Below are 26,678 nucleotides of genomic sequence, written 5' to 3'. Positions count from 1 at the left end.
CCCTCAGGTGAGATTCTCCAGCCTGGAACAGTCCCCTGCTCTTGGAGGTATAGTGGGCAGTAGGCATGAATATTTGTTCATCTGAGCTGAACTATACATGCTGCTCTGGGCAGCCCAGCTTGGCCCTTAGGCCACACCCATCACATGGGACTGTCAGCCTCTCTACCACGCAGACCCCGCGCACAAACAGTGGGTGCACACCCTGCTTCCTGCTTCCTGCCCTGCTCCTGAAGGGCACCACCTCCCAGGGCTCCTGTCCCAGCCCAGTGCTGACTCAGTGTCCGTTTCCAGCAACTCCCTCCTGACTTGACCCCTGGCCTCTTGCCCTGTACCCCTTAACATCCCTCTGTTTTTCTCTCCCTCTGGCTGGAGCCAGCTCCAGGAAGAGCCCTCAACCTCAGGTCGCCTGCCCGCATCATTTCGGGGGTAGGAGGGTTTAGGCTTCCCTGGTGCCCCAGACCCGAGTTGTTTCCCATTCCCTCTCTGGGGTTCAACACTAGTATTTGCCACTTGGGCTTTTCTCGTTGATGCCAGGATGCTTTGTGCCTTAGCCTCTGGGCCTTGCTGGATTGTGGTCTTCCTGAAGTAGAACTGGGACCGTCATCTTTAAACTCTCAAGGGCTGTTTGGATGTTTGGATGCATGGGGTGTGTGGATAGAGTGTAGTGATGCAGGATGCTGGTGTATCACTTCACCCTCTCCCTCCCCCTCCCTCAGCCCAGACATGCTCCACACTCCGTGCAGCTGGGGCTTCTAAAGATTTTATCCATTTGGCTGTCAAGGGAAGCACTGGGCAACAGGGTGGCTGGCTCACGGAAACCCAGATGACAAGAACTAGCTGTCACTGTATATACAACAGGGATGTCCAAATGTCCCTCTTCGTCTTCCAGAGTTCCTTGTCCGTGTCCCAGGGAGCCACTTCCCTCTCAGCCCAGGATGCAGAGACTCAGAGCAGGCCTGACAGTGACGAGGCTGCTGACCTAGTCTCCCAGGTCTTATTTCTGAAGCCGGCTGAGTCTCCGGAGCTTCTTGAGTTGACTGAGGAGCTCAGAGATAAAAGGCTGAGGGAGAAACAGGTAAGATTAAGGCATGGAGTCAGGCCCACCCACCACACTGGCCTCCCTTGTTCCTCCCTGACCCCATTATCTCCCTAGAGCCAGGGAGGGGGGAAAGATGCAAGGCCCAGCTTCCTTTTCATTAACTGCCTCCCCACCGGGCATCCTCTTACCCCCAGAACAGCAAAGCACCCTTACCTCTGTGGGGCGGGGACAGTCTCGGAGAAGAGCCTGGGTAGAAAACAGACAGTGGGTCCCCGCGCCACAGCACTTTCCCCCAAGCCCCCACTCAGTCTTCCAGGAATTCTTCCCTTGGACTTGGTTCTCCCCACTCCACCCAGGGAGGCAGAGCCTAGGTTCCTGGGTTCCCCCTCAGTCCAAGCTCAGCTTCCAACCTCAACCCCGGGGCCCGGAGCCCAGCCTCCCAATCTACCTCCAACTGAGTTTTCTGCTCCTCTGTGGAGAGTTCCATGAGCACCTCCAGGTCAATATCAGGCTCAGAAGGGGTTGGTTGATCCTGTTTGGGAATCACATGAGGCTCAGAGAGGCCTGGCCGGTCAGTGCTGGAATGGAGGTCACTGTCAAGGGCAAACCCATCGCCCACTCTGTTCCCCGTGTTCAGTCCCTCTCCTCACTCAAACCACACACTCATTCTTCCACAACAGCAGGTGAACACCTACAGTGTTCCACCTGAAACAGCACCAGAGTTCTTTAAAAAGTGTGCATTTAATTTCAAAAGTTATATACATTGTTGGTAGGGATGTAAAATGGTGCAGCTGCTTTGGAAAACAGTTTGACAGTTCCTTAAAATGTTAAATATACAGCTATCCCATTCAGCAGTTCTGTTCCCAGGTCTGTTTGCAAGAGAAATGAAAATGTGTCCACACAAAAATCCGCACATGAGCGTTGATCATGGCATCATTCACACCAGCTGGAGAGTCGGAAACGCGGCAAATGCCCGTCAAGTGATGAATAGACAAAATATGATGTAGCCGTATAACATTATTCATCAATAAAAGGAATAAAGTACTGATTTGTGCTACAATGTGGATGAACCTTGAAAACATTGTTAGCCAAAGAAATCAATTGTAAAAGGCTACCTATTTTATGATTCAACTTGTCTGAAGTGTCTAGAACAGGTAAATCTGTGGAGACATGAAGTGGATCAGTGGTTTCTCAGGGCGGGAGTGGTGGTGGCAGAGACCGAGGGGTGCCTGCCGGTGGTACAGGGTTTCTTTTAGGGGTGATAAAAACACCTGAAATTAAAATGTGATGGTTGTACAACCAGGTGAAGACACTTAAAACTACATAATTTTCTACTTTAAGTGGGTGAATTGTATGGTATGTGGACTAAAGCCATCTTTAAAAGTTATTATAGTCATTGAAAAAAATTAGACTGTAGATATTATAAAATTAAAGATGAGGGCTTCTGGTCAAGATGAAGACGTAGGTAGACACATTGTGCCTCCTCGCACAATCAAAATAAGGACAACAAAAATTTAGAAACAAAAAAACAACCATTACTGACAAAATTGAACTGTATGGAAGTCTGACAACCAAGGAGTTAAAGTAGACACTTTCATCCAGACCAGTAGGAGGGGCGGAGTCGGGTAGCTGGGTGGAGAGGGCTCTCAGCAAATCAGCAGCTGGTGGACCCTGGACGCATTAGGCGCTGCAGCAGGTGGGCCCAGCGAGGTGGCAGACTGTGGAGGGGCACAGCATGCAAGGCGGCTGGTGGACCAGGCAGTCCCACATTTGCATGCAGATAAACCAGGCGGAACTGGGGAGCGAGACAGACGGGGCAATCCAGGGCCCCAGCCTGGGGAAATAAAGCCTCAAACCACTGATTGAAAATACATATGGGGGTTGAGGTGCTGGGAGAGACTCCCAGCCTCACAGGAAAGTTTGTTGGAGAGACCCACAGGGTCCTGGAATGTATACAAGCTCACACACCCAGGAACCAGCACCAGAAGGGACCAATTTGCTTGGGGGAAGTGGGGAAAGTGACTGAAATCGGCAGAGAGCAGAGCAAGTACCATTGTTCCCTCCTGGACCCTGCCCACATACAGCCTCACAACTCAGTGACATGGGTTGCCCTGCCCTGATGAACATCTAAGGCTCCACCCCTCACTACGTAACAGGTAGATCAAGACAAAAAAAATGGCCCAGACAAAAGAACAGATCAAAGCTCCAGAAAAAAATACAACTAAGCGACAAAGAGATAGCCAACCTATCAGATGCATGGTTCAAAACACTGGTGATCAGGATGCTCATAGAATTGGTTGAATTTAGTTGCAAATTAGATTAAAAAATGAATGCCAAACTAATTGAAATGAAGGAAAATGTACAGGGAACCAACAGTGATGGGAAGGAAACTGGGATTCAAATCAATGGAGTGGACTAGAAGGAAGAAAGAAACATCCAACCAGAAAAGAATGAAGAAACAAGAATTCAAAAAAATGAGGAGAGGCTTGGGAACCTCCAGGACATCTTTAAACATTCCAACCTCCGAATTATAGGGGTACCAGAAAGGAAAGAGGAAGAGCAACAAGTGGAAAACTTATTTGAACAAATAATAAAGGAGAACTTCCCCAGTCTGGCAAAGGAAATAGACTTCCAGGAAGTCCAGGAAGCTCAGAAAGTCCCAAAGAAGCTGGACCCAAGAAGGAACACACCAAGGCACATCATAATTACATTAGCCAAGATTAAAAATAAGGAGAGAATCTTAGAAGCAGTAAGAGAAAAGAAGACAGTTACCTACAAAGGAGTGCCCATCAGACTGTCAGCTGATTTCTCAAAAGAGACCTTACAGGCAGGAAGGGGCTGGAAAGAAGTATTCCAAGTCATTAAATCCAAAGACCTAGATTGCTCTATCCAGCAAAGATTGCTCTATACAACCAAGATTGCTCTATCCAGAAATGCTTTCATTTATTTTTAAAATTTTTTTGTATTTATTTATCTTCAGAGGGGAAGGGAAGGAGAGAAGGAGAGAAACATCAATGTATGGTTGCCTCTCATGAGCCCCCACTGGAAACCGGCCTGCAACCCAGGCATGTGCCCTGACTGGGAATCGAACCGTGATCATGTGGTTCGCAGGCCCACGCTCAATCCACTGAGCCATACCAGGTAGGGTGCAAACTTTCATTTAGAATGGAAGGGCAGATAAAGCACTTCTCAGATAAGGTCAAATTCAAAGAGTTAATCATCACCAAGCCCTTATTATATGAAATGTTAAAGGGACTTATCTAAGAAAAAGAAGATAAAAATATGAACAGTGAAAGGACAGCAAACTCACAGTTATTAACAACCACACCTAAAACAAAAGCAAACTAAGAGGACGGCTAGATCAGGAGTGGAACCATAGAAATGAAGAACACATGGAGGGTTAGCAACAGGGGAGAGGGAGGAAGAGAAGAGGGGAGAAGGTACAGAGAATAAGTAGCATAGATGGTAGGTAGAAAATAGACAGGTAGGGCAAGAATAGTATGGGAAATATAGAATATAAAGAACTTGAGACACATGGGCATAAACTAAAGGGGGGATGGTGGGGGAGGGAGTGTGCAGGGTGGAGGGGAATGAAGAGGGGGAATGGGATAACTATAATGGCATAATCAATAAAATATATTTTTAAAAAGAATATAAGGTTGGTGTATTACCTAGAGTCAGATTCCCACTGCAGCCTGGAGTTGAGAAATGGGCTCACCTTATAATCCAAATATTATTTCCCTCAAGTTGTTTTCTTTGGATTTTCAGAAAATGGGCAGATGTATCAAACAACTGCTGAGACAAACGAATGCGGTGCGCCTGACTCTGTAGGACACGTGGCGGTGCCCTGCCAGACGCTGCCAGATCTGATCTCTTTCTCACCTCCACTCCCTCCTCAGTCCTCTTACTCCTGACCTCTCCGCTATGGGACCAGCAATGCCATAAGGCTCAGGGATGAGTGAACAATGGTTTTTTCAAATATTCACTGACAACCATTTCTTAAAGTTGGAAGGCTAACAGATTGTTTCTTAGGATCAACACATTAAAAGGGCTGCATCAAAATGTTAGCTGCCAGCAGGGGAAGATGGTATCGTGAACACCATAGGAGGGAAATGTTTAAAAAACCTGGGGTGGTCAGCATTTAGCCCCAAGGCAGCCATTGATGACCTTGGCAAAGCTCTCAATAGAGTGGGGGGGACAGAAGCCCGACTTGGGTGGTTCGGATGGTGATAGGAAAGGGAAAGGTATAGAAAGGACTGTGAGGACAGACAAATCCTTTAAGTAGTCTTTTCCTAAAGGAGACACGATACGGGCTGGTAATTAGAAGGGGGCAGGTTGTTGAGCAACAGTCTTTTTAAAATAGGAGAAACTTACAAGTGTTTAAGTGCTTGCTTAGTAGCCAAATCCAGCTCCCCCTCTGACCCACAGGAGCTGCAGGGCCCCCGAATCTGTTCTTTTGGGTTGGACCCAGACCTGTTCCTCTGAGGACTGCACGGCAGGCGGCGTACCCAGTGAGAGGAGGTGGGGCCCTCCAACTAAGGAAGGTTGAGTATCCTTAAAACAAACTACACACGCAGTGTTGCACCCCTGAAACCATTTCCAGTGGTGTCATCTGAGGTAGACTGTGGGGGGAGTCCGGGGGGGGCTGGTGAGGGGCTCTGTGCAGTTAGGGCTGAGGCGTGGTCAGCCTGGAGGCTCTGCTCCTCGTCTCTGCCCAAGGTGATCAGCCACCGGGGCTTCCCCAGTCACTTGGCTGCTACCTGATGAAAAGAGCGAGAATTGGAAGAGGAACTGTTACCTGGCACCTTTGGACAATTGCCATGGCAACTGCAGGCCAGGTGTTTTATGTCCCTCATTGCCTGGCAGCCATCCTCCCACCTGTCCTGTTTTCTAATGTTCTGAGCTCATTATTGCACACTTTCCCCCTTCCCTTAATCTTGCAAAACAAGATTTGGCTGTAGTTTCTTTCTTTGATGCCTGGAAGGATTTGTCCTGAGGTGCTGAAATATGAGACTTTTCACACAAGTGCACAACAATCTGAAATCGAAACTGATCAAGAGAGGGAGGGTGCTAGCGGTAGTGAAGGGCAGTGAAGGCGTCCTGCAAGGTCACAGGCCAAGAGCAGACACAGGCCAAGAAAGTTTGCCACTCCTGCTCTCAGCCTCAGGACATGTCCCACCTACCCCAGGATGCAGCAGGGGCCAAGGCCAATACCTGGACCAAACAGATGCCTGGCCCAGCGAGCCTCCTGGGACAGCCTGGGCTGCAGGGATGGTTCTCCCCAACCCCAACCACAGGGCTGCTGACACAGCCCTCCCCTGGAAGAACTGCAGGTCCTTGCTGCCCCCAGAAGAAAAAAGAAAGGGTGGGAGTGGCAGTTGGGGGAAAAAAGAATCAAATCAAGAAAATCATTATCTCTGATTATTACATGATCATCAATAAAAATAAGTTTGTTATATGGAAAAAAAGGAAAACGGAACTGAGTCAAGAAAGAGGAGAGCCCTGGCTGGTGTGGCTCAGTGGATTTAGCTCAGGCTGCGAACTAAAGGGTCGCAGGTTCGATTCCCAGTCAGGGCATGTACCTGGGTTGTGGCCTGGGGCCCCAGTGGGGGCCATGTGAGATGCAGCTGAACATTGATGTTTCTCTCCCTTTCTTTCCCCCTCCCTCCCCCTCTCTCCCCTCATATGTGGATAAGGAGGATTGCTGGTTTCTGGCTTGGGGCAGTGCCAGTCACACTTTGGAATCAACTGTGGTGCCTGGGTCCCACCCTAGTAGATTTAAATTAAATTCAGCTGAGGCGCAGCCGCAGCACTGGCTCGTTTCTGAAGTACTTCAGGTGTGGAGAATTACCAAATGCTCAAGAAAGTGCTCGGGCTCTGCTGCCAGAGCCCCAGCTGCGGCTCTGGGGCCTGCGGCTTCCTAGTTGTGTGACCTTGGGCTAGTTACTCAACATTGCTAAGCCTCCATTTCCTCCACCACGGTAAAACAGGGCCTACCTAAGGGAGTCACAGGGAGGCTGCATAAAATAACGCGTGTCCAACACTGGCACTGTGCCTAGCACGTGCTCAGTGCTCAAAATGTTACTCCTCCTGAAGCTGCGGTTGCTGTACTCCTCTAGGACCCCAACTGGAGATACCTAACCCATCTACATACTCCCCTTGACCAGGGGCCAAGCCCCGTCCTCTTCCCAGGGTGCAGTGGAGGGTAGTCAGGCAGAGCCAGGGCCGAGCTAGGTCAGCGGCTGGTGTTGGTGCTGGGCCCCCTGGTGCTCGACTCCGGCTCTCTCCATTCTGCAGTGATGACAATGTTCCATATGCATGCTGACGATACGGTGGCCACTAGTCACATGGGGCTCTTGGGCAGTTGAAATGTGACTAGTGTAACGGAGAAACTTTTAATTTTCTTTAATTTAAAGTTAAACAGCTATATGTGGCTGATATCTACAGAATTGGACAATGCGGCTCTACACATGTGTGTTGAGGATGAAGAGTAAATAGAGAAAAGTAGCCCTTCTATTATTTCGTTTGAGCATCAAAAGATCCAAAAGGGAGATATTGTCAGGGATGTGTAGACCCTGTTTCGTTGATTAGGAAACCGTGTCTCAGAAATGGTAAAAGACACGCCCCAGATTAGGAAGAGTTACAGGCAGAGCCAAGACCAGAGGGGCCAGATTTCTGGGCTGCAAACCCATGCTTCACCTCTTGGGGAAAGCTTTCCGTGGGAGCACCTTGCACCCACCCACAGCTCCTCCTGAGGCTTCAGAGCAGCTCTCAGGCTCAGCTCCCACTCTCCCTCCCCCTGCTGAGCCCGAGGCCCCCTTGTCTCCCACCCTCTCCCATGCTACGCACCTGGAAGAGCTCCTGAACCTTGTCGTCCACCCACTGCTCCATCTCCAGCCAGCTCTGGAGCTGTCCCCGGTCGTACTTCACCGTCAGCCGGCCTGATTTCCTGGACCTGGACGCTTTGGAGGGGTCGGGGTGGGACTTGGAGTCTGTGGATGATGTTCTCCTCCTCTCAGAATCCCACTGCACCTTCTTACTGGGGCCCTCCCTGTCAGGGTCGGGAGAAGCGCAGGAAGCAGGGCTTGGAGACAGCATGGAGGGATTGGCCTGGGCAAGGAGCTGGGATAAAAACCACCAGTCAGAGCAAGGGTGCCAGGGAAGTGAGGAGACAGAAATCAGAAGAGGCCAGCAGAGGAGAAAGGCGGGAGAGAGGGCGGAGGGCCAAGGCTCTGGGAGTGGCAAGGGTCAAAGATCAACAGGGCTTTTTGTCTGGTGCTGGGAATGCCAGATTCCTGGCTCCAGGCTGCCAGCGAGTGGCACTCCTGAGCTGAACTGTGCCCCAGCATCCCTTCCTGAGGCCCCGGGTGACATCAACTGCAGATAAGCAAAGGTCAAGAGGGTGGCGTGCCTTGGGAGGAGAAAGAGGACCTTGGGTCCCGAGGGGTGCACGCCTGTGCTCCATGCTCTCTGACCAGCTCTGGGACAGGACCAGAGTCCCACTTGCCCAAGAGCCCTCCGTATTCCACTTCCGTGGGACGAGGCCCGTCTGGGAAAGTGGCAGTCAGAGAGATCTTGCACAGCAGCCCTGCAGCAGCGCCCCTGGCCGGCAGGAGCTCCTGCCTCAGAGTGTGGCTCTGCCCGAAGCAGTTTCACCCCGGGTAGTTAGGGGGTGATTGATCACCCATGGTCCTCATGGAGTCAGTGCCCTCTTGTGTCTGGGTGCGTCTGAATGTGAGCTGCCTTTAGGAATATGTGAGGGAAGGGGCACTGCTGTGTTAGCCTGGCCCTGTGCGCTTGCAAAGACAGACGTATCAAGCTTGCTTCCAACTCCCTTTCCCAGAGGCAGCTGCTTAGGAAGCCATGTTTAGCACTGATGACCCTCCCCTGGATCACGTCCTTCCTGACACAGAGGAAACCAGCAACCTTTTATCCAGGTGTCAGGGACTACTACTTCTAGACATCCTTGTATTCCAAACGAAGGGTATTTTTGTTTGTCTAGTCCTTTGTAACAAAAATTTCTGAACATTTTTAGAAAAGTTATAGAACACTAATTTTTTTAATGACCAGCTCAGAAGGACAAACAACTAAAAATGAAAGTTTCTCTTCTGCCCTGGCTGGTGTGGCGCAGTGGATTGAGCGCTGGACTGCAAACCAAAGGTCATCGGCATGACTCTGTGTCAGGGCACATGCCTGGGCTGCAGGCTGGGTCCCCGGCTGGGGGTGGCATTCGATTGATGTTTCTCTCCCTCTCTTTCTTCCCCCCCTTCCCCTCTCTCTAAAAAAAAATGTTCTACTTAATTTATCATCTTCTATGATTAAAAAAAAAGAATTCTTCAAAAATGCCCCTTTTAGGGCTGCAGCAGTGCCTGAGAGGAAGTGTCTTCTTTAAATAAAGATTAATCCAGTGACAATAGCCTCACCTTGAAAAATACTGCATGATCTCCCTGAAATTCCTCATAAAAATCCTTTGTTCTGCCTTATCAAGGCAATCAATGGGCTTTTACTTAGACTATACAAACCAAACTGTATTCTACAAATATGTTATCCTTCTCTTTCAGTTATTATTGCCACGTAACAAACCACCCCAGAGTTTAAAGGCTAAGACATACACAGCCATTATGTGTCTGCAAATCTGCCACTTGGTCAGGGCTTGGCAGATGCAGCTGGTCTCTGCTGGGGCGACGGGATTAGGGCTGAGAACGCTTAGCGCCGCTCCTCAGCGGGGTTGGCTGTAAGGTAGCTGGACCCCAGAGTCTCTCTGCCTTCTTTGGGTGGCCTCTCTCCTATGGGGTCAAACTTCTTTACATCACAGTTGGTTCTAAGAGGAAAAATGGAAGCCACAAGGCTGAGACCTGCAAGTCAGGTGGTACCACCTCTGCTGTGTCCTGTTGGTCAAAGCAAGTTACAGAGTCAAAGGGAAGGAAAAGACAGACACTCCCTCTTGGTGGGAGGAGCACAGGAAGGCGAGGTCCGGTCTGCCATCTTTGCGGGTCTGTCTTCCTAGACCATCTACCACCCCACCATCTGAGACAACACACGCCGTGGTCCTTACCTAATCTTGGTGTTAAGGCCTGACTATTCTCACCAAACCACCCACTCCTAAGAGTAATGCTTGGTACCAAGGATACTGTCGATGGGAGAGACCTGGTTCTTCTTGCCGATGCATGTAAAGAATGACAGACCAGGAAATCTATTAGCACGCAGTCAGGGTTTGTTAGTGATCTGTTCCCATGGAGGAGCAGGAGCCTAGCTAAGGCGGGGGAGTGAAAGGCATAGGTTCAGGGCAAAGCAGGGTGGCAAGAGTAAGGGTGGCTGAAGCCTGGGGTGGCAAGCCCCCAGGTGGCCAGAATGCCAAGAGAGCAAGTCTTTTGATCTGAGGACTTATATAGTTGGCAGGATGGGAGTAAAAAAGTTATATATTGATTGTCAGGTAAATGTGGTGCCAACTTTCCTAGGCGGACATGACTATCCAAACTTAGGTATGGGGGTGGGTCTGTTAGCCCAAATCCTTATCTTGCTTCAGACCCCATTTGTTCATCTTACTATAAAACAGGTATGTGACAGGAAGCAGTTAATTAAAGTTGGGCCAGCTACAGGAAGCAGTTAATTAAAGTTGGGCTAGCTACCCAAAGTTATGGGCTTCTTCTCTGGGCACCATGGACCCTCTCTCACATTCCAGTCCTTGGGGTGAAAGCAGTTTCAAGGCTTTCTTTCCCAGGTAGTAGAAATGCTACACAGAATTTCAAGGACTTCTCCCCTCCCCGACTAGCATAGTGTTTCTCGTGATGTTGGAACACCTGGCAATATTATCGGACCAAGCTCAAAACTGCTGAGTTAGTGGGTGAGACATGTCTCCCCACTCCCTGCCTTGGTTTGCTATTCATTCTACCTAAATGCTAAAAGGTGTTTCCTGGCAACCAGGATGCTAGACGCTGGCCGGTAACAGCAGCAGAGTCTCAGAGTTCGTCCTATGCTGTCTCCTGCCTCAATATGGCAAATGGGAATGAAGGCTGTAGCATAAACTCAGGCCTTCTCTTCTCCAGGTCCACAGAGGGACAGTGAGCCACCTGGTCTAACAAAAGAGGTAATTCATCCAGACACCTGCCCCTGGGCCTGCAATATAGAATCAGAAAACAATACCATCTGGAAATTCCTTGTAGAAAGGCACGTCAGAATCCTAATAGGGGCCCAACACTGGCAGTCAAGAGACCTTACATCTGGGCTTGCCTCTGTCACCTACTAGTTGTATGTCTCTGAACATACAGAGGGCAAATCATGGGGCTTCTGTTTCCTGTATGCAAGGGGGAGGCCTTTAACTAAGGCCCCCCACAGCTCGATCCCTCTCTGCTGCTCCACAAACAGCTTCATTAATCCATCCAGGTAACAGCTGGCTCTGTACACACTGCCCAAGAGGCTCTTGGGGGCCACTGAGGGTCTGAATAGGTGAAGGGCGGACAGAGGCAGGGGTGGAAGAGGGAATCTGATGCAGTGTGCAGGGTGGCTGGGGGTCTGTCTGGAGGCGGGTGCAGAGCCCAGAGCAAGGGCAGCAATGGCAGCAATGGCAGTAGACAAGGAGGGAGAGATGTGAGCGATTACCAGGGAAAACTGCCAGGACCCAGGCCCTGGCTGGGTATTTGCAGGGGAAGCCCAAGGAAAGGCAGGGGGCACAGGCAGCTCCAACGTCACTGGGACAATGAGGCCACGAGAAAATGGGGAGAGAAGAGCGACTTAGGGTTAAACGTGAGAAATGTGGACATTGTCATGATGTATTTCTCTCTTCATCATGGAAGCAGTCCATGTTCGCTAAGGGGCATTTGGAAACTAATTCAGAAACTAAAAAGAAGAAAATCTTACCCCATATTTCCACCATTCAAATGCCATCACCTCCACCTCTTTGTTGGACTTTTTCCCCCTCATGTGCAGTTTTTTTCTTTTCAGTGTGTCAGAAGGAGCTTAAAGGAGTGGGAAGAATGTAGTTTTTCTTTAGTTTGTTTTTTTATTCATTCATTTGAGAAGAAGGGAGAGAGAGAAACATTGCTTTTTTGCTCCGCTCGCTTACACACTCACTGCTTGTTTCCTGCACATGCCTGACTGGGGACGGAGCCCGTCACCTTGGTGCATGGGGACGCGCTCCACAGAACTGGGCTAGCCAGCCCGGGCTAGGAGGGCAGTCTTCAATGTCAGAGGGATGGGATAAAATTATGGCTTTGTCACTTTTTCAGGTAACACGTATTGAGCACTCATGGTGTCACATGTTTCCTCTGTATTAATTCATTTAATCCTCACGAAGTCCTATTTTGTAAACAAGGAGACTAAGGCACACCAATAGTAAGTGGCAGAAAAGAGAATTAAACCCAGTAGTCTGAGAGTGAAGCCCACAAGCTCAACCCCGATACAGGCTTGCCTCCCACTCTTCATATGTGAACTTGAAAGAGCTAGTAAACTTCTCTGCAAAGCGCAAACTGTTCTCAGAGCTGTCTGAGCACCAGCAATTATGTGTCAGATCTCTCAATGAGTGGCGGCTGCCCACCACTGGAAGATAAGTTTTTTTCAGTCAGGTTGAATCTGAGGTGGAACTTCCCCCTGAACCCAGACTTTCAAGTGCGGAAAAGCCCTCTTGAAGCAATGGAATTGGCCTGCCAGGATACCAGTCCCCGCTCTGCCACCTAACTGCCATGGGACTGGACAAGTTAGTTCATCTATCTGACCTGTCTGCTCATCTGTAAAACAGGGATAAAAATAGTACCTACTTTCTGGGTTTGTTTGAGTATATGGGGCAATATGTGGGAAGTGCTGAGAAATAGGATTTGGGCACTGTCAGCTGGGCCTGATAAAAGGAGGTGTTTTGGTAATGGTGTGTATGATGGATGTGATGTAAATCGCGGTGATGTAATATTACTACAAGGAAACAGTCTCCTGTGTTAGGAATCTCATGTATAATGCATGGGGGGGGGCAGGAATCAAATCACAAAATCCTTTCTTTCTAGTAAGAGCATTTCCTGCACAATCATTTACTTCCTTGCCAGCACATCATCAATGATTACCCTATGTCCACTGCTGTGCCAGGGGCTGTGGGAAAACTCAGAAATTCCGGAGAAAGGGAGACAGACCCCAGATTCTCACCCTCATGTGGGCAGCAGTTCAGCCAGAAAAATGACCAAATGGTTGGCTACCAGACCTAGCAGGTAAAGCTGTTCCAGAGAAATCAGGAAGAATGTTCCCACGGTAGGGGCGGGGGTGAGTGTTAAGTGGCATGAAAATGTGCGGAATCTCTTTTTTGGGGAGATCATTAATAGGATCAATCTTGCTCTGCAAGGAATGGTTTTTAAGAGGGATTCTTCATTCAGAGAAAGCAATGAGTATGACTTCAAAGAATCCACGGTTCTGTAAAGTTACTCAGCTGCTTCGGTGAACTGGAACCTCTACTTCCAAGGACGGCATTTCACTGGGGAAGAGAGTGGCCAGCTCCAGACCCGGGCACCCCTTAGTGGTACAAGAGAACCTGTGGCCCGAGGAGGGAGCAGCAGACCCTTGAGCGCTGACAGGGACTCGGCCCCGACATAGACTACAAAGGACACAAACGAGTAAACGTTAGTACGAGTTGAGAAAGGGCGTGGAACCAAGGACGCCACTGGGGACGAGCAGAGAGGCCCGGCAGCGGCAGGGAAGTCGCCCGTGTCTCACGGCGGCAGGAGGAGGGCTTCCCGGGCGGCGACACGGGCGCGGGCACCGGGTTCTGGTTACCACAGGTGCAGCCGCACGGCTTCTGGGACCCCTTACGCCACCAGATGTAAACTACGCCTCGGGGGCTGGCAACGACGGCAAAGCCCTTCGCGTCGGGCTTTCCCCATTACCCACCGCTAGCCGGGGACTAGGCCCGCACCCCAAAGGGAGCCCGGAAGCAGCCTCCCCAGGGCGCCCCATCCCGAAGCGCCTGTCTTCCTCCCCGGCGCGTCCTGGCGCGTCTGGGCGGTCAGGGACCCGGGTGCTGTGCCGGGGCGCGGGCTCCCCCGCGAGCTGGACTCGGTGGAGCCGGTGCAGAGCAGCGGCCTCCAGGGGCGCGGCCGGGGGCAGGGCGTCCCGGGCCGCGGGGGAGGAGGCGGGGATCCCGGGCCCCGAGGCAGCTGCAGCGGCGGCTGGGCTGGGAAGCGCCCACCCAAGCGCCGGGGGCGTGGGCCGGGCGGGCGCGCTGGGGTTAACGACCGCCCCGCCCCGGCCGCGGTGACTCAGTTTCGCCAGAAACTAGGGGGTGGAGATGGCCGACCGGCAGTACACCCCGCACCTGAGCGGAAACGGCCACTGGGGCCGCGCAGGAAGTCGGGACCGGAACCTCAACAGCGCGGGCCCCACCCCACTCACCTGCGCAGGTAACCGGGGCCCGGAGGCGGAGCGGGCTCGGAGTGTGTTTGGCTCTTTGTTCCGCGCCAGTCCGAGTGTCCGGGTGCGTGACCTCCTTAGCAGTCCCTCGGGCCGTGGGTCTGGCGGCCTGGTCTCCCGTGGTGCTCCTGCTCCCCAGGCCTCCCCTTCGCTTCCTCTGCGCCGGCCCGCCCCCCTTGAAGTCTCCCCGGCCGATCCGGTTCCCCCACTGATCCTGTGCGCCGCCTGCTCTGTCTCCTCCCCTCTCCCAGGTCGCAAGCACCCTCGGAGCCCAGAGCCCAGCACTGTGAAGGTGACCCCCGAGGGCAGGAGGGCGACGGCCGCTGGGCGGACGATGGCTGGCGCCCCCCGCTCCCAGGCCCGCATCCCAGCGGTCGCCGTGTGGCTCCTGTGTGCTCTCGGCCTCCCGGGCACCGTCGCGGGGCCGCCGCCCACGCCCCCCGCGCAGCCTGAAGGAGCCTCCTGCTTGGGCCGCTTTACCCCCGGGGTTCCCGCTTTTGTACTTGACACCGAAGCCTCGGTCAGCAACGGGGCCACCTTCCTGGGCTCCCCCGCCGTGCGCCGCGGCCGGGACTGCGTGCGCGCCTGCTGCACCACCCAGAACTGCAACTTGGCGCTGGTGGAGCGGCAGCCCGCCGGCGGGGAGGACGCCGTAGCCGCCTGCTTCCTCATCGACTGCCTCTACGGGCAGAACTTTGTGTGCAAGTTTGCGCCTAGGGAGGGCTTTGTCAACTACCTCACCAGGGAGGTTTACCGCTCCTACCGCGAGCTGCGGAAGCAGGGCTTTGGAGGTAAGGCGGCGGTGTGGGGATGGATGGGTTTGGGGAGACTCAGAAAAGGGCGGGTTATGGAGTCCTGAAAGAGTCGAGCTTCAGCAGACTCTTGGGGTAGAGCGGGGGTCAAGAACCCCACTCTACCCCACCTCCCCCTTAGAAGTAGGCAGTGTGAACGGTAAACAAATGGCAGGCTAGGGGAGTGAGGCGGAGTAACATCCTAAAGCCCAGACATGCTCCTGAATTCAGGGTGCCGTTGAGTGGGTTGGTGCCCTGGGATGTGTGTGTGGGGTGGAGGAGGCACCTTCCCTGGACTTGTGGCCCTGAAATGCTGAGTCAGGGAGTGAGCTACCTGGAGGCTGCCTGGCGAGGAGCAGGTACCCTCTGGGCCAGCCACCCGCCCTAGCCGAGCCTGGTTTGAGGCACCTTGAGGCCCTGTCAAATGAGCCTGGTGGAGTGTCTCCTTCCCCACTGATGGACTTGGGACTGGTTAGCGTCTCTGCACCCCTCCCCCCACCCTTTTGGCCTTCTGTGGTGGGGGAAAGCTGCCAGACCCCAGAGACTAAAGAACAAGTCCAGTCCCGGGTTGACCCCAAAGGGGAGGGAATGCTGTTGTCGGCACAGTAGCCAGAGGCTCTGGGGTTGGGGTGCGAAGGACTGCTGGGTGAGTCAGTTCACCAGTATGTATACCTGGTAGGGGAGGGATGTCAGGTGTGTTCGGGCAGGTGTGTGCGTGTGAGCCAGGCAGAGCTTTCTCCCTGCTTAGGATCTGGTAACCAAGCTGTCTGCTCACCTTGTTTACTTCTGTGGATAAGGGCAAAGTGGGGGTCAGGGCTCCTCCTCTTTCCTCCTGTGACTGAGCAACTAGCTGGGATCAGGGCTCCTTCTGATCTCTCTCCTCCTTCACTCGGCACTCCCTCCACCTGCTGTTCTGGCCAGGCGGGGCTCCAGGGCAGGGATGGGTTGAGACTGATAACCTCAGTTAGCACTTCTGATTGCAGTGCCATTCCGCCTCTCGCTGAGGCCTCATCATAACCAGCTCTGAAGAGGGTGCTATTAGTAGTCACCCCACTTTCAGATTAGGAAACTGACTCTCATGTTGCATACATGGTAGACCTGGGACTCAACCCGAGGCAGGAACTCCCAAAGTCCTGTGCTTTTTTCACACAAGACCACCTTTCTGGAAGAAACCTGTCTCTGAGCCAGAGACTGGGGGGCCCAAGGGCCAGGACCGGGCTGGGGCTGAGTCCAGGGGTGGTCTCATTTCTGGAGAGTGGAGAAGGGACTGTCCTCAACAGCCCTTTTCTGGACTAGCCTCTCTCCCCAGTTAAGGACCCACGCTTCTCCCTGTTCCTTCGAGGAGCTCTCCTGGGTGACTGGGATGGGGATTCCAGGAGGGAGCATGATCTCTGGGCCAGGCCGGGCCACCCAATCCCACTGGGCCAGGGCCTGAGCCTGTTCCACAGGAAGTAGCAGACAGTGTAGGTGGTGATGACACTAATTGACTTGAGTCCCACTCCGGCCAGTGCCTGAAACTCTGGGGTCTGGTCAGGGAGCTGAGCTGGATGGGCCACATGGTCTTGGAAACAGCTTTCCTCACTGCAAACCTTCCCACCCCCCAGACTGGCCTGTTGAGCACAGACAGGATGGAGTGGGGATTTCCTGGGCACTTAGGAAGCTGGGTAGGGCATGGTCTGAGTGTGAACTCCAGGCCATTTTCATTGTGCTGCATGCCTTGGGGAGTTGGAGAGGCTGTGTGGTGTGAAGGAACCTGCTCTTAGTTGAGTACCCCAGAGAGGTTCAAGGGGGCGAGGATAAAGCCTTTATGTCAGGTAAAGTGGACAGGTGCTTGGGGCTTCTAAACCTTTGATTCTTGTATTAGGTAGAGAAATCCCTCCCAGGGTGGGTTTGTTTGTTCTCCTTTCCCTGCCTGTAGCCAGGCCAGTTCATTCCGGATTCCTATGGCCTCCTGGGCACCTTGCTCCTTCCTCTTTTCCTACCTTCTCCCCCTTTCCGTTGGAGGAGTGGCTTCGGAGGTGGAGTCTGTGTTTGCCTGCAGATGTCCTGGGGCCTGGCAACTGGGGGAGGGGCTGGATTTATTACCACCCTGGCCCTTAGCTCTCTTGGGGTAGGAAGAAGGGAGTGGTTGAACAGGTCATCTGCCTCTTGCCTCCTGAGCACTGGGACTTGGAGATGACCAGGGTCGACCAGTCGTGTGGGGGTGGACATTGTTAATTTGGTACAAAGTCTGACGCATCACTCTGTCTGCCACTTCTGCCTTGGGTGCCTGTCGGGCTAGCCTGTCTGCCTGTTCAGTAGATTGCCCAGTAGTCCGTCTTCTTTCCCCTTTCACACAGCCGATCACATTCTGTGAAATGCAAGGAGTGGAATGGACTCCTTAAAGCTCACTGCCCCTTTTGCTTTGAGTTGCAGAGGTCACCTCAGGGCTGGCCCATCTTGGCCTCACCTGATCTCCAGCCAAGCTACTGGACTGAGGGGTAGTTCCAGGCAAACACTTTCCTTACCTGCTCTCCTGTTTTATTTCCCCTTTGCCCCTGGAAACCAGAGTCCCTTTTCTCATTCCTGTAGACCTCTGCCCAGTCTGACATGTTTCTCTACATAAGCACTCCACGCCCATCGCTTTGCTGTTACTGTGCGTCCTGGTCTTCTCACCTGTCTGTGACCACCCTCTGAGAGTCCCTGCTGTATCTGCTTTCTCTCCCTTATCAAGGAGGAGTCCTGTGACTCAGCACCAGCCAGCTGTTGTGATTTCTTTGCCTTCTTTTCTTCCTTTGAACTCTCTCACCCATTGGACATGCGCTCTGCAGAGCCCCTGTGGAGGGCATCCATCAAAACTGTAAATGCATATTACCACAACGCAGTTCTGCTTGGAGGAGTTCGCTAGGCGGCTCTACTCACCCATATGTAGGACAGTGTGCCAGCCACTTGTCCACTGTAGCACTGTTTGTACCAGCAAAGAATGGGAAAGATCATGGTGTCTGCCCACACATCCTATAACTGGATACTGTGCTTATATTTTATCTTTTTTTGTTTGTTTGAAATACTTTATTTATTTATTTTTACAGAGAGGGGACGGGAAGGAGAAAGAGTTGGAGAGAAACATCAATCAGTGTGTGGTTGCCTCTCATGTGTCCCCTACTGGGGACCTGGCTAGCAACCCAGGCATGTGCCCTGACTGGGAATCGAACTGGCGACCCCTTGCGTTACAGGCCCGCGCTCAATCCACTGAGTTACACCAGCCAGGGCTACTGTGCTTATATTTTAACAATAATAATAAACCCCAAGGCAGCACGGTTTCATTGTTAGAAATGAAGAGAAGGAGGGAGGAAGCAAGGGAAAACTAAATCAAGAGGAGATTAGTGGACTGGTTAAATAAGCTGCAAATCATGATATACTTATACAGTGAGTAATGTGCAACCAAAAAAGAAAAAGAAATGAAACTCTTTACATTGCTATGGAATTTTTCTCAAGATATATTATGAGAAAAACAAGAGGAACTTGTATGCTTGTGAGTCCAGTACTATCTCTGTTCACACACACACACACACACACACACACACACACACACAAACTACTAAGAGTAGATGCCTCTGGAAAGAGGAACCTGGGGGTTAAGGAGAAGAGGGAACTTAATTCTCACCACGCTTTTGTACTTTTTGAATTTTACATCATGTACATGTATTACCTAAATTAAAAACAAAAAACCCAAGCCCTGGCTGGTGTGCCTCAGTGGATTGAGTGCTGGCCTGCAAACCAAAGGGCTGCTGGTTTGCTTCCCAGTCGGGGCACCTGCCTGGGTTGTGGGCCAGGCCCCCAGTAGGGGGCGCACGAGAGGCAACCACACATTGATGCTTCTCTCCCTCCCTTCTCCTCTCTCCAAAAATAAATGAATCTTTAAAGAAAAATACAAAACATCCCAAGATTGTAAAAGTAGTCAGAATTACACCTCTAAGCAGGAGGGTGGCCTGCAGCATGGTATTTTGGAGAGAAAATGAGCTATGGAGTCAGAGTAGGATTCAAATCCCAGCTCTGCCGTATAGAAACTCAGGGCCCTGGGCAAGTCATTGAACCTCTCCGGTGCCAGTTCCCTCCTCTGGAAGGAGGGATGAGAACACAGTTGTGGCAGGGTGTTGAGGAAGGTAGGTAATGTAGGTCAGGTGTGAGCAAGCTTTCTGTAAAGTTTCAAACAGTAAACATTTCAGGCTCTGTGGACCACACAGCCTCTGTTGCGAGTGTTGAGTCCTGCTGTTGTAAGGTGAGAGCAGCCATTCATAATATGTAACTGAATGGGAGGGGCTGGTTTGGACACAGTCTTGAATTCTGTGTACTTTTCATCTGTCACAAAATAGTATTCTTTTGATTTTTTTCAACCATTTGAAAATATACTACATGGTGGGCTGGATTTGGACTGTGGGCCTTGTTTGCCTACCCATGGTGCCTATGTGAAGATGAATACACAGCATGGTGCCCAGTATACATCCAACAAGTGGCAGCTTTGTTAATCATTATGGCTCTTGCCCTGGCTGGTGTGGCTCAGTGGATTGAGCACTGGCCTGCGAACTGAAAGGTCGCCGGTTCTATTCCCGGTCAAGGCACATGCCTGGGTTGTGAGCCAGGTCCCCAGTTGGAGGGCCTATGAAGGGCAACTGAATTGGCTGGTCAGTGTCTCTCCCACACATCGATGTTCCTTTCTCTCTCCCTTCTTCCTTCTCTAAAAATGAGGAAATAAAATCTAAAAAAAAACCCAACTAGGACTCCAGATGTGTTTCCAGCCCTGGCCTCTCTGGAGCTCCCACTGGATACCTCCCCTCTGGATGGTGTTACCTCCCTCAAATTTACCTTCTCTATGACTGAACTCACACATTCCCTCTAGATCTGGTTTCTCTTCTGCTTGTTCCCTGCCTCTTCCTCCCCAGCTGTCAGCACCCATCAGGCCTGCAGCGTCTGCTCAGCATTGTTGCTAACGTCCTCCTTTCCATCCCCTTGGCTGTCCCTTAGTTCAGAACACTTTGACTGCACCTGCCCTGACCCACTGCACTGGTCCACTCTCCTCGCTCCTTGTTCCGTAGAGATCATTCCAAACAGATGGTAAACAGCTATTGCCTGGAGCTCAGGAGTGGCCCTGCTACCCAGGCCCTTGGCCCCTGCCTTACCACTCCTAGACTCTGATCCTGCAGCTAGAAGGTCAGTGTCTGCTCAGCCAGGGCCTCTAGGACTTGGCACCACTTCTCACGGCCAGTCTGTGCCCTTCCTGTCCCGCCAGTTGTTAAACATCTGGATGTCACTCCTGCTGTGTTCACATGCCCTGGCCCAGCATTCAGGGCACTGTGAGGTCTGTCCAAGCCAGCTGCTCTCCTTAATTTCACCAAACCAGCCTCGAAAACCCCAAACTCCTGGCTTTGGCCCCTCACGTTTTCTGTTTTCATCAACAGCACAGCACATTCTTTACCATGATCAAACAAATAAAAACAAAAATAAAAGAATAAATAAATCATTTCTCCCTTCTCCAGAGGAATCTTCCCTTACTCTTCCAGTCTTTCAGAGGCTTTCGCGTCTGTGAATGCCCATCCGCTTCCTTGTGCCGCACACCTGCTGCCTATCACTTCACTGGTTGGCGTTTTTCTCCTGTGTTGCTTCTGGTTGTTGGGTCTTATCTGCCTAACTGGACTGTAGTCCCCTCACGGGCAGTACTAGTTTCCTCTGGCCGCTGCAGCAAATCACTACAAACGAGTGGCTGAAACAACAGAAATTTATGGCCTCACAGTTGTGGAGGCCAGAAGTCCGAAATCAAGGTGTCAGCAAGGCCATGCTCCCTCTGACAGCTCTAGAGGAGATCATTCTGCGCCTTCCAGTCTCTGGTGGCTCCAGGGCTTCTTGGCTTGTGGCTGCCTAACTCCAGTGTCTGCCTCTGTCTTCACAGAGCCTTTTCCCCCTCCACTCTGTTCTTCTCTTCTGTCTTCATTTATAAGGACATTTGTCATTGCATTTAGCTGGTCCAGGATGATCTTGGGTGGAAACGCTTTAACTTGATGACTTCCGCAAAGACCTTTTTTCCAAAAAGACCGCAAAGACCCTTTTTCCTCACATGCGTGAGGTCTGGAGCTTAGACATGGACTTAGGTTTTGGGGGACCACCATTCAACCCACTACGGGCAGGGATCGGGCTGTGTGCTTGTCTCTCTCTTCAGCCCCTAACCGGAGACCGGGGAAGCCTCGGACTCGGGCACCATCAGGTTGAGGGAGGGCGTGTTCCCTCAGGCCCTCTCATAACTGCGGGCAGAGGTTGTTCTCTCTGAGGTGGCAGAGGCACCCTCTTCCTGTGGCCAGTCACCCGGGGACACCAAGACTTGCCACGTTGCTGCCTGGGGACTCTGTGCTTAGGTGTCTGTCAACAGCAGTTGGGCAGCAGAAAGAGAGAGGGGTGATGGGTGTTAATTCCATTATTTACTTATTTGGCTTTTCAAAAATACTATTTAATTTTTAAAGCAGTTAGCACACCTACTGGTTGTAGAAGAGAGGAATAAGCTTCCCCCTAAAGTAGACATACTTTTTGCTTAAATCAGATCGGATGGCACATGCTGTATAGTAATTTGTTTCAGAAAATGAGTCTTACAACTTAACAAGGTCTTTAATATACCAAAGACATAATATATATAAACAGAGCAAGAAGATGATTTAGTTGTGGGTTCCCACCTATGCCCCATGCTGGCTGCCAGGTTCTAGGTTGGTCTAGGTGTGGCCCATGTTAGCTCCCTGCTCCCCCCCCCCCCGGAGAGATCTGGTCCATTCAGCGAGAGTTGACCTTACCTCTCCTTCCCCCAGGGTCCCGGACCCCCATTCTCTGGGCAGGCATAGACTTGAAGGTACAGCCCCAGGAACCCCTGGTGCTGAAGGGTGTGGAGAATACAGATTGGCGCCTACTGCAGGGTGACCCGGATGTCAGGGTAGAGGTGAGACACTGGTCTGGCTCCCTGACCCCCCCTTGGCTCTGTTCTCCATGGGGGGTTGTGTGGCTGGGAGGGCCTAGGGTAGCTCAACGGGCACCAGGGAATCCCAGCCTAACACCCTCTCCTATGTACAGAGGAATGATTCGGACCAGGTGGAGCTATGGGGACTCAAGGAAGGCACCTACCTGTTCCAGCTGACACTGGCCAGCTCAGACCAGCCAGAGAACGCGGGCAACATCACAGTCACCGTTCTCTCCGCCAAGCAGACAGAAGGTGAGGGGAGTGGGGAGGAAGCATGTGGAGCCACGCCCCTCTGTTGCTGGCCCCGTGGGCCTGCCTCACAAGCTTCCCTCCCTACAGATTACTGCCTCGTAACCAAAAAGGTGGGTCGCTGTCGTGGTTCCTTCCCCCGCTGGTACTACGACCCCGAAGAACAGATCTGCAAGAGTTTTGTTTATGGAGGTTGCTCAGGCAACAAGAACAATTACCTTCGGGAGGAAGAGTGCAAGCTAGCTTGCCACGACGTGAAAGGTGGGCCTTTGCGGGCAGCTTTGGGGTTCAGGCAGACTTTCCCCCAGGGTGGGTGGTTTCCCTTCACCAGTCAGGGACGTGGGCCTGAGAGCTCCAAACTCCCAGGGCCCCTTCCCCCCATCGGCTCATCCCTGCTGGGGCTGGCTCTGACTCCTCTCACTTCTTTATTTTATTTTATTTTATTTATTTATCTATCTTTAGAGGGGAAGGAGAGAGGGAGAGAAACATCAATGTATGGTTGCCTTTTGTGCGTCCCCTGCTGGGAGTTGGCCTGCAGGGAACCAGCCTGCAACCCAGGCATGTGCCCTGACTGGGAATCGAACCACGATCCTCTGGTTCGCAGGCCTGCACTCAATCCATTGAGCTACACCAGCCAGGGCAAGACTCCTCTCACTTCTGTTTTCTCTTTCCTAGGCCCCTCCAAGGAAAGGCATCATACAGGTGGGCTTTGCTCCTTTTCCTGTTCCCCTCACCCCTGCCACATCTCCAGCCCATATCACATCCAGGCCCTTGACCAGGCTGCTTTTGCCCAACCCATTCCCGCCCTCATAGTATGCAGAGGGACCATAAGCTCCCCATCCCATGCAGCCTGGCGTCCTCCTGTCAGGACCTGGCGGTGTGTGAGCAGAAGGTTCAGGCGGGACAGGTGGGGAGAGGGGACACCTCATGATTCTGTGCTGGGGTAGAGAGGGCCAAGTAGACGATGGACCCTTGGCACTCGCTGGCCTCTGCTGGAGCATGACCCCCCCATCCCCCCCCCATCCAGTGTGCTCTGGTACCTGTCACTCCACTGAGTTCCACTGCACCGACGGCTGCTGCGTCGACAGCTTTTTGGAGTGCGACGGCACTCCTGACTGCCCTGACGCCTCCGACGAGGCCACCTGTGAAAAATGTGAGGCCCAGGGGGTCGAGGGGTGGCGGGCAGCAGAGGGGGAGGTCCTGACCATCTGCCCTGCACCCCTGGGAGACCATTGTTGGGCCTATGCCTCTGATCTGTCATCTTTGCAGACACCAGAGGCTTCGAGGAGCTCCAGACCTTCCACTTCCCCAGTGACAAAGGTGAGATTCCCCCCAGGCCCTCTGGGCAAGGGCGAGCGCTGGCATCCTCACCCATGCTCTCAGCGTGCCGGGAGGGCCTGCTGTGTGTGCCAGGCCATGGGCAGAAAGAGCCAGAGTGGGCTCCCAATTCCCTTCTGGGGCTCTGCTTCCCAAGCAGAGTCAGCCTCTTAATACTTTCAGTAATTCAGCCAAGTCCATGTATCACTGAGATGGCATTTACTGAATTTCGTTTTATTAATTGATTACTGTTTTAATTTAATGTATCAAAAAGGAAATTTTATATCACTACTGTGAATGGAAATTCACTATTACATGCCACAACTTGAGACTGACTATTAAAACAAATCTAATAAAACAATGTTAATAAATTTTAGCTGGACATAGGTGCCTGCCGAGGCTTAAACCCTGAGCTGCTCTTGTTAAGATTTTATTTATTTACTTTTAGAGAGAGGGGAAGGGAGGGAGAGAGAGAGGAGAGAAACATCAATGTGTGAAAGATACATCATCAATTGCCTCTCGCACACCCCCAACTGGGGACCTGGCCTGCAACCCAGGCACGTACCCTGACTGGGGACTGAACCAGCGACTTTTTGGTTCCCAGGCCAGCACCCAGATTCACTGAGCCACACCAGCCAGAGCATTCTCTTGTTAAAAGATAGATCATCCAGTGCAGGAGAGAAAACCGAGATTTGATACAGTCAGAAAAGCTGAGAGACGTTTGGAAAAGAAATAGTTATGTGAGTCAGGGTGGTTTAACTTCTGTGCCTAAGAACATTGTTCAGGATTTGTCCTTATTGCTTCCAGCAACACTGCAGATGGGCCAGATATTCCTGGGGCCCCGGGGCCCGCACCGAACCACAGCCTTCCTCAGTTTGACGCTGGTCGGGAGGTGGCGGGCAGCAACCACGGGGAACCCGGCAGATAGTAGCAGGAAGGCCCCATGGACTTTCTCACCCCTTTGCTTGACTTCACCCCCCAGGGCACTGTGTGGACCTGCCAGACACGGGCATCTGCAAGGAGAGCATCCCTCGCTGGTACTACAACCCCTTCACTGAGCACTGTGCCCGCTTTACCTATGGTGGTTGTTATGGCAACAAGAACAACTTTGAAGAGGAGCAGCAGTGTCTTGAGTCCTGTCATGGCATCTCCAGTGAGCAGGGTGTTGGAGGGGGTGGAAGATGGGAAGGGGAAAGGCTTAGCTAGGGCACTCTGCTCTGTCCCAAAGCCTGGGCTGGTCACACTGAGTCCTCAGAGTGCCTGAAATGGCAGTGGGAGAGGATGGCACTTGGGGGCCTGGGGCACTGGAAGGAGCTGAGTGTCAGCGCTTAACACTGACTTGTCTTCCCCCATCACTTTGTAGAGAAGGATGTGTTTGGTCTGCGGCGGGAAAGCCCCATTCCCAATGCAGGTAAGCCCCGGACTGCCCTGTTGCCAACGAGTAGTATCAGCTTAAGGATTGACTCCACGCAATTGGTTGTGACTGCCAGAAGGATTGGGGGGCTGGCTAGAGGGCAGGGTCACAAGCAGTATTGTTGCCTGCCACAGAGGGGAGGGAAGCCCAGCAGAGTGCATGCTAAACGTTTGCCATGTCCCAGGCCTTTCTCCAAGCTAACTGCACGTGGAGCAACCCGGAGCTGAGACCTGAGGCCCAGCAGAATCTCTCACTGAGCTCCCCATAGATAGAGCAGTCCGGCTGCTCGTGTGCTGGTGGTCCTTTCACATCAGGCATACATTTGACTCGGTCTTTTTGATACCAAGTTGGGGGTGGGTATCAGAACTGAGCACACCCCAGGAGCTCTTCATTCTACCCTGTCTTCCTCCAGGCTCCGTGGAGATGACCATTGCTGTGCTCCTGGTCACCTGCATTGTGGTGGTGGTAGCCATCCTGGGGTACTGCTTCTTTAAGAACCAGAGAAAGACTCTCCACAGATACCACCACGGCCACCGCCACCCCCCACCCCCCACCCCTGCCAGCTCCACGGTCTCCACCACTGAGGACACAGAACACCTAGTCTATAACCACACCACTCGACCCTTCTGAGCCTGGGGCTGCCTCGGCCCTTTGGCTTTCACGGGCTCTCGCCAGCTCTCCTCTGGCCCTGCTTCCTCCTTACCGAGGAGGCCTAGACTGGGAAAGACTCTGGGACCAGACCCCTCCTGCCTACTTCCCAGGCCTCTCTGCCTCAGAGACCAGGGCTCTAGTCCCTCTCAGAAACGTCTCAGCTGAGCTCAGGCCACTCGTTCCTGAGAAAACTCCAGTGTCTGAGGGGAGCAGAGAAACTCTGAGCCAGGAGTTCTACATGTAGATGGACCTGCCTTGCCTAGGATTTAAGAGGAAGTTGGAGGTTTGTTTCCTGTTCAAAGCTGTCCGCCCCACACTGTGATGTGGTGTCAGGAAGGGGCCTGGGCAGTGTCAGAAGCTGGAGGCCCCACCCCTGACCTCCCGAGCCACCCCTCCTGCTCTGCACAGTCCAGAGCTGGGGTAAGGACGTCCCTGTATATTTTGTGCTGTACAGAGTTCTTATTTTTATTTAATGCTGTGGAGGTGGATGAGAGATCTGTGGAAAGTGGCTCTCTGGCCTCTGCTGCTTCTTCCCCTTCCCCCAAGAATGAACCCACTCGGCCTGGCCTGGCACGTGGAGCTGGAGCCGCCGTGTCCTCCCTGTACTCCCAGGGCTCTCCAGCCCCACATCCGCGCCAGCCCCCACTTCCCACAGGCCCCAGTCCACCCACAGTGTAATAAAATGGTTTGTCCTGCGAGGCTTCTGCCTCTGCTCTGTGGGCCAGGAGAGAGACCCGGCTGCTGGGGGGAGATGTGACCGCCCAGTCCAACCGGTTCAGGCTGTGGCCACCCTGTTTAGCAGGTTTTCCCACCCTTCCCGAAACTGCCCCAGCCCCTGAGGGTGGAGAGAAGTGCCAAGTTTGACCA

The 26,678-nt window shown here is 52.5% G+C and overlaps 2 protein-coding genes across 4 annotated transcripts; one reads left to right on the top strand and one right to left on the bottom strand.

Moving 5' to 3' along the window:
• Window positions 1-751: 751 nt before the first annotated feature.
• PPP1R14D (protein phosphatase 1 regulatory inhibitor subunit 14D) lies at window positions 752-14,483 on the bottom strand. Its single transcript, XM_037056050.1, has 5 exons — window positions 14,402-14,483; window positions 7,889-8,161; window positions 1,488-1,571; window positions 1,253-1,285; window positions 752-1,060 (listed from the first exon to the last, which is right to left on the bottom strand). Exons 2-5 carry the CDS (start codon window positions 8,135-8,137, stop codon window positions 995-997), a joined length of 432 nt encoding a protein of 143 aa, XP_036911945.1. The 5' UTR covers window positions 8,138-8,161; window positions 14,402-14,483; the 3' UTR covers window positions 752-994.
• Window positions 13,849-26,510, top strand: SPINT1 (serine peptidase inhibitor, Kunitz type 1). Of its 3 annotated transcripts, none has more exons than XM_037056048.1 (11): window positions 13,882-14,409; window positions 14,671-15,210; window positions 22,035-22,162; window positions 22,294-22,432; window positions 22,520-22,690; window positions 23,105-23,131; window positions 23,457-23,582; window positions 23,699-23,749; window positions 24,729-24,899; window positions 25,110-25,157; window positions 25,573-26,510. In XM_037056048.1, exons 1-11 carry the CDS (start codon window positions 14,298-14,300, stop codon window positions 25,788-25,790), a joined length of 1,731 nt encoding a protein of 576 aa, XP_036911943.1. In that variant the 5' UTR covers window positions 13,882-14,297; the 3' UTR covers window positions 25,791-26,510. The 3 variants fall into 3 exon arrangements, with proteins under 3 accessions (XP_036911942.1, XP_036911943.1, XP_036911944.1); XM_037056049.1 differs by having other exon boundaries at window positions 14,390-14,483; XM_037056047.1 differs by having other exon boundaries at window positions 13,849-15,210.
• The last annotated feature ends 168 nt before the right edge of the window (window positions 26,511-26,678 follow it).

Source organism: Sturnira hondurensis, unplaced genomic scaffold (genome assembly GCF_014824575.4).
Source record: "Sturnira hondurensis isolate 20B ecotype Veracruz unplaced genomic scaffold, ASM1482457v3 Scaffold0008782, whole genome shotgun sequence".
In the NCBI taxonomy this organism is placed as follows: domain Eukaryota; kingdom Metazoa; phylum Chordata; class Mammalia; order Chiroptera; family Phyllostomidae; genus Sturnira; species Sturnira hondurensis.
Note: the sequence above shows the minus strand (reverse complement) of the source record. Positions and strands in the feature narration are given on the sequence as shown.

Excerpts from the sequence above, each read along its gene's own strand:
- SPINT1 (XM_037056047.1), top strand. The coding sequence starts at position 14,298 with ATGGCCGACCGGCAGTACACCCCGCACCTGAGCGGAAACGGCCACTGG. Across the intron at positions 22,163-22,293 it reads ACCCGGATGTCAGGGTAGAG|AGGAATGATTCGGACCAGGT; the intron begins GTGAGACACTGG and ends TCCTATGTACAG. Across the intron at positions 22,691-23,104 it reads AGCTTGCCACGACGTGAAAG|GCCCCTCCAAGGAAAGGCAT; the intron begins GTGGGCCTTTGC and ends TCTCTTTCCTAG.
- PPP1R14D (XM_037056050.1), bottom strand. The coding sequence starts at position 8,137 with ATGCTGTCTCCAAGCCCTGCTTCCTGCGCTTCTCCCGACCCTGACAGG. Across the intron at positions 1,572-7,888 it reads AGGTTCAGGAGCTCTTCCAG|GATCAACCAACCCCTTCTGA; the intron begins GTGCGTAGCATG and ends ATTCCCAAACAG. Across the intron at positions 1,286-1,487 it reads AGCAGAAAACTCAGTTGGAG|GCTCTTCTCCGAGACTGTCC; the intron begins GTAGATTGGGAG and ends TTTTCTACCCAG.